This window comes from Cygnus olor, chromosome 6 (assembly GCF_009769625.2).
Source record: "Cygnus olor isolate bCygOlo1 chromosome 6, bCygOlo1.pri.v2, whole genome shotgun sequence".
In the NCBI taxonomy this organism is placed as follows: Eukaryota; Metazoa; Chordata; class Aves; order Anseriformes; family Anatidae; genus Cygnus; species Cygnus olor.
In genome coordinates this window covers 40,285,609-40,302,128 of record NC_049174.1, presented here as the reverse complement: position 1 = coordinate 40,302,128, position 16,520 = coordinate 40,285,609, and the positions used below count along the sequence as shown (strand labels likewise).

The window sequence follows — 16,520 nt, the reverse complement described above, 5'->3', positions numbered from 1 at the left end:
CCTTCCAAAGGTTCTCTTTGTTCAAACAAAATTCATAGTGACAGGTAATCAGGTAATGATTTCAAGGAAACAGCAAGTAAGTTTAGCCCAGTCAGGACAGAAATTAAAAACTAAATAACTAACTTTATATTCTTTTTAAAATTTCATTGCAACAATTACAGGAGTGTAACTATTGGTTTAAAGTCCTGGGAACTAGAAAAACAGCTTCAACATTTGAGCAAACTAGCTGTAAAACACCAATCTTAAAAGAAAATCAAGTACTAGCCAAGTATATAACTAAAATAAAAAGCTAAAAAATTTTAGAGGCTATAATTACACATCTCAGCATTTTAAAATCTCCTATCTACATCACTGGGTTCCCATTACACTTTCAGTGAAATCAAGAAGCTAAGGATTTTTTTTTCTCTGTTCTTTTAGAATTAAACTTTGACAATAGCTGTTTTTAAACACAGACTTAATGTTAGGTACGTTATTGATTATGCAATACAGTACATGCAAGTTTGCCTCCTAAATTGTGGAAGAACACAAAGAAACCTTATGATGCTCATTTCAGTTTTTCCTTTGGATGCAAACAAAAAGCAAGGAAGTAGCACAGTCATACAGGTGACTACAATGAGAAAATACTGTCTTTTTTTTTTTTTTAACTGGATATGTTGCCACAGGTGTAATTTGGAATTTGTGTAAGTATTCCAGCTGGAATGCTAGAGAGAGGGTGCAAGAGACAAGAGAACAAAAAGTGGAAATTACTTCCTCCCCCTTCAGGGTTAATAAGTCCACCTACAACTCCCTTTTACTGTGAAGGAAGCAAGCTGTGTTTAACTCATCATCTTCTTAATAAAATGCATGAATTTTAATTTATCCTTCTCTATTGTATATGAAATGTTACACACCATGGAAAAGCCCTACAAAATTTAGTAACACAGGGCTAAATACAGTTCTGTAGCATATCTCTAAACAATAAATTTATGTTATTTGATCATGACAGTAATTTGAAACATGTTTTACAGTCTATATATACTATTGTCTTAGCAATCTTTGTTACAGCAACACTGTTTTTTCTTCAGATTTTGTTTTCCTGACACCACCAGAGGTACTGTGGGGAGAGATACAAAGATTATGGCTTGGATTGTAAGAGTAGTATGATTTAAAAAAACAGAAATCCAAAATGCGTGTAGAAATTCTCCTTTTCAATCATTTCTTTTTTCTAATTTTACAAGTTTCTTCTTGCTGTCATTCATACACCCATGCTGTTAAGGTACTATAGCTCTTTAACTAGAGCAAAAATTCATACCTTGAGAAAACCCAACCATATTGACTTCAATCTACGAGGGTATCATTTCTTCAGTGATGCTGGAAACATACTTAAACACTAATTAATTCTACTGAAGCAGAAAAAAGTAGATTATAAATAAAAACTGCTAAGGATACAATGGAATAACTGAGGAGCAAACCCTGTCAGACAGCTATTAGACATAAACCATTTCAAGAAAGCAGAAACTGCACAGTCCTCCTCCAGGAACTTTCTAAAAACCTGTTAGCAGAAGGCTATGCTAGCTAGCAGACCAGCCCCACACCTGCAGCCCCAAAAAGCAGGCAACAGGAGTAGATGGTAACCAACAGAGCTCCTGCACCACAACCTGCCCAGCACTGTCTCAAGCACAGGCACAAACCGGATCTTCTAGGGGAAGAACTCCCCAGACCCCAAAGATTCAAGAAGGACTCTCACAGTAATAATAAATGGAAACCTTTACCATTTGAATGCTAAAACCTTACGTGGATTCAAAGGGCTGTTCACAGGAAGTAACCTGTTGATGCAACTAAAAGCGACCTGCAGTTAAGGAAGCCCTCAAGACCCCCAACAGGCAGAGGCTGGCAAGAGGGTGTGCAGCACAGCAGCTTGCTTTGTTCTCTCTCTTCCCCAAGCATCTTCTTATGGCTGGCCTTCCCGCTGGCTCTCTCCCTCACAACCATACACATGCTCTGCCCCCCCCCAGAGGAAGCAAGGGATAAAGAAAGCAGGGGAGCGGGTGGGAGGGAGTGGGGAGCCACAAAGAAGTAAGTGTGTCAGGGGAAACGGTGCAGATTATTTGGAAATACATCCTGCCTCTAGCTGGTACTAGCAGGAGGTTCACCCCTGTCACCACAGAGTGGGGTCACAGCAGCAGGAACTGTGGCTTCGCACCAAGGTAAGCCCGTGAGATGCTGAGTTCCCATGGAGACAGCCCAGCGCAGTACCTGCCTCAGAGGAAGCAACTTTATAGAGGCTTGTGGGTCTGTATCACGGTGAGAGCTGCAGGAGAAAAATCAGAGGCAAAGATCTTTGGATGCAGCAGATCACTTCCTCAATGTCTTGGTCCTATGGGATCTCCTAAACCAACCTACAGATTTTGTTATTCTAGCAGTACAGAATGAAGGCATGTTCTATATCCACATAGGTAATGTCATTTATGGCTGGCTATAGCTCTATAACTTTTCTGCTTATGTGGGCTGGCAAACTTCATTTTATATACTTATAACATCCTTTCTTAAGTCTCAGAATCTATTATTTATACTTAACTTATCCTAATCACGTATTTTCTATTTTGTATAAATTGGGATGACGACCAAACCTACACATTTTATCCAACTTACATGAAAATTCCCATAAGATACTTGGCTCTACATAAATGACAAAACCGACCCAAAACCACCAAGCCTGACAAATCCACAAGGTAATAATACTTTATGCTTTCCACAGAACAACTTGATATTAACGAAACAGTACTAGAAAAACACATGAGAAATAGCTGTCAAATTACGCTTCTTTTGTAACAATGGCAGAATGTAATCAGATGTCACTGACTTAAGACTTAAGCTATTTGTTACTAACTGAAAGGTTAATAATTTTAAACATTTTAGCCACCAGAACAATGCTGTTTATTGCTTTAAATTTACATTACATTTCTTGGTCTCTACGCCGGTGTAAAAGAGACAAGCATCAGTTCTGGAATAGGCGGAAGATGACATCTCACAAGTTTTCTACTGATGTCAAATTAAAACATAAGGGAAGATCCTGTGAAGTCCCAGTTCCTATTTTTGAAACCCTCTGAGCTGCATATTTTCCACTGCCTGGACAACAAAGTTTCATAAACATCAGACAACCAGAGGTCTTATTCAGTGGTCAAAGTAACCATAGAAAAAACTTACTAGCTTTAAAAACCACACACCAAAAGCTTTGAGAATGAAAACCAAATCCCAGTTTAGTTGTACCTAGGGATGCAACTGAAAGGCTTAATCAGATTAACAGAATTTATTATTACTATTTTTTTTAAAGATACACAAAGATACAAGGATGGTTGACTAAAGTAATGATTTGGTAGAACCTAATATCCTTAAAATAAAACTTGAACTTTACGATTGAACTAAACCTTATATTGAACGGAGAGGATAACTAAAATGAAAACCTTTACAATATATATGCCACTATTAAACATAATAAAACGCATTTTTCATTCAATAAAAGTTGCTTAGAAACCAGAAGAATGGAAACTACTTTACCAGAATGCATGAAAACTGGAGTATTGTGCTGATGCTAGAATTCAGGTTATTTTACCATAAAGGAGCAGGATCTCAATCTTCAAAACAGTGAAAGCTAAAACAACCAAAACATAGGTTCCTTCACTAGGTCTAAATATTGACAGCAACTGCAGGACAGACAATATTCTACAGTTATCTCTCAGTATTTAACTCTTAGATAGACAATTTGTCCTCTACTCCCTTAATCTACATGCTTAAGTGAAACAAAAGAGTCCTGGCCCATTTAAAAATATTTCTGATAAAAAACTGTGCTATACCAGAAGTAAACTTAAGTTCTGCTTAAAGATGCTTTAAAAAAAGCACCCTATTGCTTATAAAGCTTCCTAGCATGCACCACAGGGTAAAGAGCACCAAAAGCACTTTTCAAATAAACAAGAACTTGACTATAACTGCCCAGATCTGACTAGGTAGGATTCTGGTATAAAGTGGACAGCAAAGAAGCTATAAGCAAATGTTGCTATGCAACAGTTGCAAACTTCACACTTTCCTAACACTTTTGGGGCAGGAGACTAGAAAGTGGAAGGGGAATGGCATTGAACTAAAAGACGGAGATGTTCTGGAGAACAAGTCTTACGAGGAGCGGCTGAGGGAGCTGGGATTGTTCAGCCTGGAGAAGAGGAGGCTCAGGGGCGACCTTATCGCGCTCTACAGGTACCTTAAAGGAGGCTGTAGCGAATGGGCTAAAGTTGCACCAGGGGAGGTTTAGGTTGGATATTAGGAAGAACTTCTTTACTGAAAGGGTTGTTAGGCATTGGAATGGGCTGCCCAGGGAAGTGGTTGAGTCACCATCCCTGGAGGTCTTTAAGAGACCTTTAGATGTTGAGCTTAGTGACATGGTTTAGTGGAGGACTTGTTAGTGTTAGGTCAGAGGTTGGACTGGGTGATCTTGGAGGTCTCTTCCAACCTAGACGATTCTGTGATTCTTCTGTGATTATGCTTGTACTTGAAATTATTTGCTCACTTTCAAGCATTTATGTCTGAACTCTGGATTACTGTTTCAGCATACAAAATACTCATGTTCTCTTTTAGTGTTAACTTAAAAAAAAAAAAAAGAAACAAAGTTTTACAACAGGGAAATAAATAGAGGTTAATAGGACCACTGATGTTATTTCTATACATGTGTTTCAAGAGCAGGATCATGGTGTGTTCCCCCCTGCCCCCCTTCATATCTACGTGGGATTTACCACTGGAATTAGCTTCTGGGAAAAGACATTCACCACATAAAATACTCACTGCTCAGCAAAAAATGAGTTTAAGTTCTTAAGTAACTGTCAGCAGACACAGAAAATGGGCGAAGCAACATAGAATAATCAAAAACAGCTCCATATTTTAAGCATGAAACAATGCCTCTTCTGTTGCAAGGTATTTTTAGAGCAACAGCCAAAAGTCACACTGAAGCTTGAAAGTATTCCAGTAAAAGTTCAATGCTCCAGCTAGTGGATATGTACTTTACCTTTGCACTTAAAATTCAAAGCCTAACATCATAAAGAGTTTGGACAGAAAATGCCAATTCAATTTGCATATTTAGTTTTAAAACTATTAAAACTAAATAAAACTTCAAAACTTTAAACTATTTTATTTAATTATTTCAAGCCTTTGAATTTGCTAAGAGGGTACCTGAAGGTGTCACTGCTCTCAGCTTAGTTACAAGTATATTTAGTCAGATACCAATGTTTAATGAGACATAATGCATAAAAAGCGGGGATCAAAAATCCATTCCAACTAAGCAAGTTCTACACAGGCAAATAACCCTGAAAACACTGAATTTTAATTAATGATTAAATAAATATGGATCTTAATAAAAGATTATGCCTTCTTGCATAGGAACTTCACTTTTAAAGTAGCAATTTAGTTGCCATGAAAAAAAAAGTATCAGGAAATTTAAACACATGTAGGTTTATCTTCCAAAGTGCTGCACTAGCACTGTTGGTCAGGCTTGTAATAGTGGCCTATGCTAACAGGAATGGCAGAAAGAAACAAGAATGGCAGAATATTATACAAGTGATCACAACTCAGCGTAAGTTACATGCCTTTGAAAGCCATTTTATATCTCTAAGAACACAGACTGTAATCCATCTCCTAACTAAATCCGAACATATACAAAAAGAGAAATAAATTTGAAATTCTGAGTTTTCATCCAAGTCATTTAGTATAAAACATCAATACAAAGACTAAGCACATGAAAAAAGATTGAGTATGTCAGTCTAGAACTAGAACATAATGCAGAAATAAAAGCATCTATACTACCATATTTAAGTCAAAGATATTTATATACAGATACCAGAATACAAGAAGGAAAAACAAAGGAAACTTAGCCTCAAAAGATTAAAGTAAAAAATTAAGTCTGATCTACAAGAGAATTGAAAAAGATCCAAGAAAAGAATATTGATAATGGAACTTTGTTACCCCAATTAAAAAATTGGAACATGAAAATGACCACTGAATATGATGCATAACATTAAATAAGTACTTCCATACCCTTTACTTCATCATCCAGAAATCACAAACACTGATCTCATTCTTATTTCTCCAGATTCTCTACCTCTACAGCACTGCAGTATTATGTTCTAAATATTACCTTTTTGTTGATATAATAATTTGCCCCTTGTTATTTGAGCACTACATGGAAGTCAAACAATCCTTTAAACTAGAAAACACAAAAATCCCAACTACTTACCACATTAATTTCTACTGAAATCAATGAAGTTTTCATGCATGCTGTGTACTACATTTGATGTTAAAAGTCTGATGGGATTTAGTGCAGAAAAAACACTGCAAACTAAGCACAATACTTCCATTATTCATGTTCCTTCAGGCTTGATATTGGGTCAACAGAATGACAATGCTCATGTTACTAAAAAGCCAACTGAAATAATTGAGCATGCTCTGTAGATAAATAATATAGGGGATTTTCATCTCTTTTTAAGTTAAAATCCATTATAATTATTATATATCTACTGATCTTTTGATTATTTGGTAGAAAAAAATACAGATTCCCATGCAGGCAGTTTGCCAACTTAGGACAGTTAAAGAAAACAAACATAAATGTTTACTGCACAGTAACTGGCAGCATATAAAACCAACAGGAAATAACACAAATCTCCCTCTGAAGCATTTTTAAGCATTTAAGAAAGTGTTGCTGAGTATAACTTCTACTAAAACAATCATAATTTAAAAGTAGTTTTGGTTTACATTCTGAGACTTATTAACATGTTCTTTATAAAATCATCGTATCATGGAGATAGACAAGGGGACTTAAAAGAAACCCTGTAGAATTTGAGTTAGAAAACAGTCTTCTGACTCTGATTTCTTGGATTATGACACAAAGGTATGAAGTTTGTGTGCTATACTAAAATAACAAAGGTCAACTCCTTGCAAGAGAGGCCAGAGGCTGAACATCTCCCAGTTGCTACAGAAGTCAATTTCAAAACCTCAGGGAAAGAAACTGGAAAACATACAATCCACAGTCAACTATGAAAAGAGGACAACAAGTAGCAGAGAAATATCCAGGGGGTTTAGAAAGAAACATGGGGTAGAAGTGAAGACAGAGATTAGATCATCTTACATCTAGAAAATAAAGTCCATTAACAAACAAACAAAAAAAAGACAAAAAGCAACGAAAAATGAAAGAAAATTCATGCTCTAAGGAGAAGTCATAATAACTGGCAAGAGTTAACACTAACAGACTCCCAGTTAAAAAGCCTAAGTCTGTCACTTGTCACTAGAAAAGACAACTCCTAAGTGATCGTCAAAGACTCAGAACCTCTTTCAGAGTTTAAAGAGAGTATATGTATTTTATGAGAATAACCTTACAGAGAGGAGAAAATACCATTTTTATGTTGTTTCTAAGACTCAATGAAAACCTTGAGAAACAAAAGGTAAATTGAGAGAGTAACTCTTGTATATTTGCAGCCCAGTGTACATTAGAAAACCATGGATTACTTCCCAGGACACAAAAATAAATGTTTCTGTTTATAGAATGGTTTGGATTGGAAGGGACCTTAAAGTCCATGTAATTCCAACCCATTCCATGGGCAGGGACACCTCCCACTAGACCAGGTTGCCCAAAGCCCCATCCAACCTGGCCTTGAACACTTTCAGGGATGGGGCATCCACAGCTTCTCTGGGCAACCTGTCCCAGTGCCTCACCACCCTCAGTAAAGAATTTTTTCCTCATCTCTAATCTAAATCCACCCTCTTTTAATGTAAAGCCATTACTCCTTGTCCTGTCACTACACCCCCTGACAAAGAGTCCCTCCCCAGCTTTCCTTTAGGCCCCTTTGGTACTAGAAATTTTACTGAAATGTGGAGAAAAGCTATCAGTGACATAGTAATTTTTTGGCAGAGCTGGGTTTGCAACCCAGAACAAAACGTAGTCTTCAGTACTATCCACCTATGGAAATGGCTTTAACTCCTCTAAGGATCCAGCTCAGAGAAGAAAAAAGATAACTTAAAAAGGAAGTGGGTAGTGTTGCTGACAAGTGCACGGGTGGTAAGCTAATGTCAAACTGTTTTAAGTGATCCTTGAGACACAGGTACAACGTATTCCATTGTTGCTCCATATACAGTTATTTCACCTGAGGACTGATACAAGATAGTTAGACATCTGACTGATTTCTCTCTTGGAAATACGAGATTACTTAAAATTTTATGTCACAAAGCTGCTGATAGACCCTTTTATTCATCATTATGCTTACAGGTCTAGTATCTCTTGCTAGGTTGTTGATGCAGAGTCTTACACCTAAATATTGTGTAATAACAATAAATCTACCCTCTTTTCACAGAATCACAGAATCATCTAGGTTGGAAGAGACCTCCAAGATCACCTAGTCCAACCTCTGACCTAACACTAACAAGTCCTCCACTAAACCATATCACTAAGTTCAACATCTAAACGTCTTCTAAAGACCTCCAGGGATGGTGACTCAACCACTTCCCTGGGCAGCCCATTCCAATGCCTAACAACCCTTTCAGTAAAGAAGTTCTTCCTAATATCCAACCTAAACCTCCCCTGGCGCAACTTGAGCCCATTTCCCCTCGTCCTGTCAGCGGGCACATGGGAAAATAGACCAACCCCCACCTTGCTACAGCCTCCTTTAAGGTACCTGTAGAGTGCGATAAGGTCGCCCCTGAGCCTCCTCTTCTCCAGGCTGAACAATCCCAGCTCCCTCAGCCACTCCTCGTAAGACTTGTTCTCCAGAACATCTCCGTCTTTTAGTTCAATGCCATTCCCCTTGTCCTATCACTACATTCCCTGACAAAGAATCCCTCCCCAGCTTTCCTGTAGGCACCTTTTAGGTACTGGAGGGCCTAAGGTCTCCCCACAGCCTTCTTTTCTTCAGGCTGAAGAACCCCAACTCTCTCAGCCTGTCTTTGTAGGAGAGGTGCTTCAGCCCCTTGATCATCTTTGTGGTCCTCCTCTGGACTCACTTTAATACACTCACCCTTTTTCTGTTTGATTCCCTACAATCATAAAATAGTTTTCTGTTAGTTTCATGTGAAGGGTGTAGATTATGTGGTTTCCCCTACCCCAAGTTTGTGCTTTACCAAGTATGTACATCATTTTAATGTAAGGAAGGAGTACAAGACAACGCTGAAATCAACTTCCATTGCATAGAAATGACTGTCTGAATGGGTATTCAGACAGAAAATTCTACTGCAGAAAACAAAGGAAAATCTAAGTGCAGAAGTTGGATGCCCCGATCAAAAAAATTGCTTTGTTAAAAAGTTTGCTTCCTTGGCACATCAGTTTACCTAAATATGATACCAACTACCTTGTCTTTGAATTCACAATTAGAAATCAGTTCACTAAGTTTTGTTATGGAAAGTGCTGTCAACGCTGGTCTCTTTCATGTACATGTACACGTACCACACTCATGCTGTACGTAAATACATGCACATTTACACACACACAAGTTTTGCTTCACTCAGATTTTACCTAATCCTACAATACTCACTCACTTATCAATGCCTCCCAGACACATCTAGATAAACCCATAGTAATTAAACAATTGTAGGAAAGAAGAATTGTAATGGAAGTGATTACAAGATCCAAGCCCTACTACACACTGCTAGTGTGCTGCTATTGGAGTAGCACCAGGCACCATTTCTCCATTCACAAGTGACATTCCCACAACACCGACTCCCACCTGATTAAAGCAGAAGGTAATGTGTATATAAGAGCCCTCTAGTAGTCTTTAGTATAACACATAAGGTAGCCTCTCTCCTAAAAGCATCAGCTCTCATTCTTGTGACCCTCCTTTTCAGTATAACCCTGAATTGAAGAAGTTATTAAAATTTGAAATATACTTAGCAGTTAGGGTTCAAAAATGTTATGCACATCTTCAGCTCTTAAGACCTTATGTCAGGGCAAAAGAGCCAATTTCAACATTAAAATCCACACAGGCTATTTCTGCACTGACAGTCTTAATTTCTTTCCATTTTTTAACCCCTTCCCAGACTGTTTCATACTACAGTTGTGCCTTCAATTCAGGTACATTCTCCTCTTTCCTACTTGCAGTGATTCTTCAGGGCTAACAGATACAAAACCAGTAAGACATAGTTAACACACAAACATTAAGTTATGTTCAGTAAAACGGGAGTCGTCCAACTCAGCTTTAAGTTATGCCCACTTCAGGCTAATTTTTTTTATACACAAGTAAAACTGTGGGACAACAGGGGTTACTTCTATTTAAGAATCACCTATTGCAGTTTAGCCTCAACCTCTTCCACTTTTGACTTCAGTTAAAACACGACAATTATGAACAGTCAAGACAAAGCTCTCAGAAGTTACAGCTCCTCCCCTGCAATTCTGTACGTCGATGTTTCACCTCTTTCTAGTAGGATGCAAAAAAAGATAGATTTACCTGTGCACCTCAGCAGAAGCTTGCAAGCTTGTTCATACAGCCAAATGTGACACAGCTGTGGCAACCTAACATTTTACTACCTTTTTAGCTGTTAGCTATTACTCCTAAACAAGTTATACTCAAAGAAGGTCACAGAAGTCTTCCTAACCAGATTCAGTTTGACACTACTGAACTTTTCTGTCTCATCTACTTCCTGCTACATTCCAAAGCTTTGAAATACTTGAAAACTTTTTCAAAACTTCATCAACATAAAAAAATCAAACTTATGCAACCATGAAGTTCAAAGAAAAATCTAAATATACTATTGCACTACCCTCATATGTGGTGGCTGAAAGGATGGATGTTTCCACATTAACTCTCAAGTCAACTTCCATCATTAGCATACCTTTTCAGTCTCTTCATAGTTCTTTGAAGAGTTAATAAATTTTAAAAAGATGTTGTCATCAAGAATGTGAAGAGCCATGAAATGGGACAACTTTGCAATTCAAACAATTTCTGTTTCTCCCTGTCTGGATTTTAGGGGTCATGGAGAGGAGTGAGCAAAAAAATAAGTTCTACAGGCTGATCAATGTTCTTTGCCTTGCTTCATACCTTCCCCAAAATAAACTCAGAAATGTCTTAGAGTTGAAAGAATTGGAAAGTCATTTGAAATAAAACAGAACTATGAAACTGAACACAGCTTCACAAGAAGCGGTGGATGTAACACAGAACAGAATGCACACCTTTTTTTTTTCCCCAAACTTTTCTAAATATCTTCAAATACAAAATATGCCCAAACCTCTGGAAACCACTGCATAAATTAATTACTTCATTTTAAAAAGCAGCTCCTGCACTCCTACTTACTCTAGCATTCACCAGCCAGGAATTATTCACTGATTTTTCCTAGTATTTCATTTCCACATCATTCAATTTATACATGAAACTTTAGATTTTTGCTTTTAAAGCAAAGAAAAACAAAAAAAAGAAACAGTAAAAACTATATACCCTAACACCCCTTCCATTCAGGGATATAGCAATACTGTATTTTTTTTAAAACAAAGTGAGGAAACCCTTTCTTTTGCAGATGTTACTCTAGATAGATGTGACCAGATCCCAAAACAGAAAATACAGATCTGACCTAGAGGAGAAAGGCTTTTCAAGCTTCAGACTTTGATTAAAGTGTGGTCCAAGCTCCGTTCCAAACAAGCTAATTTTCCTTTTGAGGTTAAAGCAATTTCCATTTAGTATTTTAAAGAAAAATGTACCAAGGAAAGCCTCACTAGTGAAATCTTTAGCCTACTATGTTTAAACAATTCCAGCTGTTAACTTCAAGTTAGTGGTACATACAATATTAACAGGATGCCTTTCATCTTGCTCTGAGATCACTTCTGTGCATTTTTGTTCTAGTTTCAGGGTTTTTTCTTTCTAGAACAGTTCTCATCATTCAGTCACTTCGAAAGATGATGTGGTGAAGTGTAAACTTCAGAATACCACAAGAATTTTCTGAGTTACCTTCCAGTTGAACACAGAACTGCTTTTTGCAAAACAACACTTAAAAAACCTTCCTTGTAGGACTTTAACTCAGTACAGTTTTAAAAGTAGCATGGCAAGATACATATTAAACTTCCTTTTCAATGCAAATGTAGTGATTACATTGTTTTAAAGGTTTTGACAGTTTGAATGTGGTAGTCTATGTACTGTAGTGCACAGTACTTATTTAGTGCATTAAAGGACTATTTTTTTAATCTTTTACTTCTTTTTTTTATTATTATTATTATTCTGGGAGTAACAAATTTGTGTTGCCAAAAAGCATAAACTCACTCTTACAGATAATTTAGAAAAAAAAACAGAAAATCAGACATATTAATCTACATTAATAGTTCCCAGTTAAAGATAGAACTGTGAGGGAAAAGGTAACTGTCATGGAGATCCTTTAAGTTTCTAGGCATTAGAGCTTCACATAGGCTTCAGCATACCCTGCACAAAGCAGGCAGGTTTAATACTCAGCCACCAACACCTGCATTTCTTTGACTATTACTTATTCTCAAAGAGCATTGCTGGTCCTTGTCTGCCCATGAAAACAGGAATTAGCGTTCTTAATTACTTTCTCCCTTAAATACAATACAGTTAGGTAGTGGTCTACTAAACTTAAGATTAATAGAAAATAAAACTTATTCTGCTATTAATTAAAAATTGTTAATGATTAATTTTACTTTCAAAAACCTCTGCGGTTAAAAGAAAAATCAGAACTTGATGGAAGCTTGATAACCAACTTTAAAAATTTTCACTTAATTTCAATATATTTTTTCCTAAATACATGACTAACAATACATATATATCTCCTGTAACACATAATAAACCTTTTGCTATAACATAGTTGAAAAAGTAGTTTAAAATAGATTTTTATAGTTCATGGTTCTGAACCTCTGACCTTGGACCATGTTAAAGCTGACAGGACAATACATGCATCCTGCTCGCGGTATTTCTATGATAAGAAAAGTGAGCAAGCTGCTCTCATCTGCCCTTCTTCCTGGCAGCAGCTCCAGAATGAGTGCACTGGATACGCACTTCCAGGAAGCTTCAGACCTCCTACTTACGCACAAAATGAGTGCTCTGCATGTAAAGACTCTAGTCAAAGTAGAGGGCCTATGGCACACAGACCTCCCCACACTTAGCGTAAGCAATATTGGTCACCCTCTGCCCTGAAGACTGGGCATCACTGCTGCAACAGAATAAATTTAATTGCTGAACTTATAATGCACAACTCATCTACATTATAAAATATTTTATTAATACTCATACCTGATTCTTTCTTGTTCCCTTTTCCACCCTCTCGGCTCTTTTTTAAAACTGCCTTTAACATTTTAAATGTTGTTCCTAAAGGATAACAAAGAGAAACACAATTAAATGCAACATTAATAATGGCCACTCAAATAAAACCAAACAAAACAAAGGTAGGATCAGTATAAATAAAACAGTGAGGTAATTAGAAGAAACTTATTGGCAGGCTTTATTTTTAGCTCAATGTAGCTTGGTTAAGCAAAGTCCTAAAGCAGAAAGAATTTTTAATACTTGAACTAAGTAATTAGAGTTCGCTGCCTTTTTATAAAGAAAAATAATACAGCATTCTCCACATTCCATGTGTAATTAAGGTTATAAGGCTAAACCTGTGTAAGTTACTGTAAGACACTCTGTCAAAACCAGAAAAGAGTAAAAGCCCAACTCCTGACTTGAGCTCATCAGCGCAGCTGAAGGAACTGGCGAGGTGGCTGGATGAGCTGGAGACTCCGAACTGTGGAAGTACACAACTGATAGCGGACGATGGGACATGGTATCACCACACTAATGTTTTTCACCTATACAACACACTCTTGACCAGCACAAGAACAGCACAGCAAATTAAATCACTGCAGTCCATATCACGGCTATGTACAGACATATGCGTCCACATATTCATGCCTGTGAGCACATGCATTTCTGTCTCCCAATCTGCGCTCAAAGACTCAAATTTAACAGTCAACTTCAAGCAAGCAACAGTTGCAGGTTTCAGAGAACTACAAGTATAAGAAAAACATATCTAGGTTATAAAATTGGAAGACAGTTTAGATGTTTCGGGTAACTATCTTCCATTACAGGGAAAACAATGCAAGGAACGGGAAGAGTTCTTTCTCAGAAACCTTTCTAAAGCATCTGTAAATTCTAGGTTATTTATTTTTTTCTCTCCATTGAAAAACTGCAAAGCTATCTCTGTTTAGCACATGATATGCAACATGAATGTACAACAAGTAATGTCCTCAGGTCCACTGTTATACAGAAGGAAAAATTTCCTTTGAATTTTCTGAGAGACTCAGACATGATCAGCTAGAAACAGCCAGATGATACAGACAACAAGCCACTTACTAAGTCGTACAAGGAGCAGCGCTGCCTTCCAAACAACCAAAGCCACCATCCCTCGCCACAGGGTGCTACCACGCCTCTGGAGGAGCCCTCGCTCCACCGTGCTCAGAGCTCAGGCCTGGGACTGGTACAGGGCACTGAGAGGCCTGGAGTGCCAGTGCCCAAACTCAGGTAACAGGTTGCTTACTGTAGAGAACAGACAATTCGGTGAGACGTAATTACATTAGCCTGCTAGGTATTTCAAGACTGTTACACAGAAGGGAACAGCCTATACTTCAGATCTACTCTGGATAGACCAGTAAGGATGGAGAAGGACAGGAAGAGAGCATGCCCATAAGGAAAGAGTAGAATACTTATCTCTGAAACAGCTCAGACAGACATCTGCAAGAAAAGACATTCAGCTGTGGTGCTTGAGTAAGAAGTGTTGGGCTGAGGATAAAAAATCTGCACCAGTTAATGTGCTCATCTGCCTGACCCCAGTGTTGGGCACAGGGACAAAAACAAAACAAAAACGGCACGACAAGCTGTAAGCCTCACAAGCTTATGCTTTAGGCATGAAAAAGAGTTGGTAAGCTTTAAAGCTCATCTTCATTCCAGCTCTATGAAAAGTAGATTAATGACAAATCTTCCAGATGGATGAGACCCTTAAGGGCCAGCCCAGCGCCCTTTCCAAAGTGCCTCCCACACCTCTGCTCTGCGCTGTCAGAGGCAAGTCAAGAGCCCCGAAATAAACATGGGCACTAGAATGCCATAACTGGTTAGCAAACACTTAGTCAAGGAACTATAGATAAGAAGGAAAAATTACTGAAAGGGTTGTCAGGCATTGGAATAGGCTGCCCAGGGAAGTGGTTGAGTCACCATCCCTGGAGGTCTTTAGAAGACGTTTAGATGCAGAGCTTAGTGATATGGTTTAGTGGAGGACTTGTTAGTGTTAGGTCAGAGGTTGGACTAGGTGATCTTGGAGGTCTCATCCAACCTAGATGATTCTATGAAATGGCATTTTTTTTTAATACTGAAAATGGTTCAAACTCTGAAGCTTTAAGTAGCCTTGCTTTAAGTAACCAATGTCCTGTGCTAGATTGAATGTTTTAAGTTGGGATCCCTTACAGAAATATACTGAATGAGGAAGAATATAACATTATTTTGGTTAAATAGAGCTTGTTTTTTGTTGTTTGTTTTTAAAGAGTCAAATAAACATTTTATATTTGTGGAAAACCAACAAGTCCTAAAATAGCTCTTAAAAATCAAGCACCTAAGAACATCTCCCCTAGCTTGAAATAGGTATGAGGGAGAAAGAAGAATTATTTTGCATTGAGAACTATGTATAAAAGCATGTTTGAATTATTACAGATGTTCTTTAATATTACAGAGCTAACTTCCCAGTATCTGTATGAAACACTTATCTTTATTAGTATTTCAAACCACATTTTTCTTTGCTAATCTTTTTTAAACAGCACCAGATTCAAACTTGCAGACTAAACAAAAGGCCCTTACATACATTAACAATGCCAAAACTATGACGGCAAGCATTAAAAAGTTAGGAAATTAGAAATTTAAAAGCTGGACTGTACAATCCAAATTTGTTCTTTTGTACATAAACTGTGCTAAAATCTTTAATTATGTAATTGTGTCCTATTCATTCAAATATTCCAAAGGATGCCTACAAAGAAAATAACGCCCTTTTTCATCTACAGCACACTGACTGGGACCCAGGAAAGCTATGCATTATATCTACAAAATGACAGACTGAAAATGCTGTAGTGAATGTTATTTGCACACAGACACGTCTTCTCTGATGTTTTCACACAACTGGGTAAAGCACAGTACTGTAGAGGACAGCTGTGTTATACATTTCATACCTATCAGCCAAACTGAATATTGTTGATATTTCCTCTGACAAAAAGTAGATTCCAACTCCATTGTTCTCCTCTCCATGATCTTGAACACCATTTCAGAAAGGATATTGCAAATTTAAGCACAAAACTCTTTAAAAAAAAAAAAAAAAGAGGTAAGTTGTTCTGGCTCTTCTTGAATCCCTCCAGCCACTTCACACCACACGACTTAAGATACCGCTACGTGTGTGAGTTTGGAACAAACACAGAGTCTGTGCTTAATGTTCAGACACTGGTCATTTGTTCCAGAAACCCAGATATATAAATTTGACCTTACTATTACAGTTTGAAGGTCATAAGTTCTTTGGAA

General features: G+C 37.5%; 1 protein-coding gene across 8 annotated transcripts in view; it reads right to left on the bottom strand.

Annotated features, from left to right (window-relative positions):
- Positions 1-16,520, bottom strand: part of TANC1 (tetratricopeptide repeat, ankyrin repeat and coiled-coil containing 1) — a 98,339-nt gene that overhangs the window by 60,189 nt on the left and 21,630 nt on the right. For 3 of the 8 annotated variants that reach the window (XM_040562558.1, XM_040562560.1, XM_040562559.1), the window contains one exon: positions 13,224-13,298. The exons of 2 other annotated variants lie outside the window; for them this stretch is intronic. In XM_040562558.1, coding sequence (XP_040418492.1) covers positions 13,224-13,284 — 61 coding nt within the window. In that variant the 5' untranslated portion in view covers positions 13,285-13,298. Of the gene's footprint in view, positions 1-2,132; positions 2,278-13,223; positions 13,299-14,321; positions 14,505-16,177; positions 16,304-16,520 lie in introns of those variants that run through there. 3 more of the 8 variants (XM_040562555.1, XM_040562556.1, XM_040562557.1) reach the window with 2 other exon arrangements.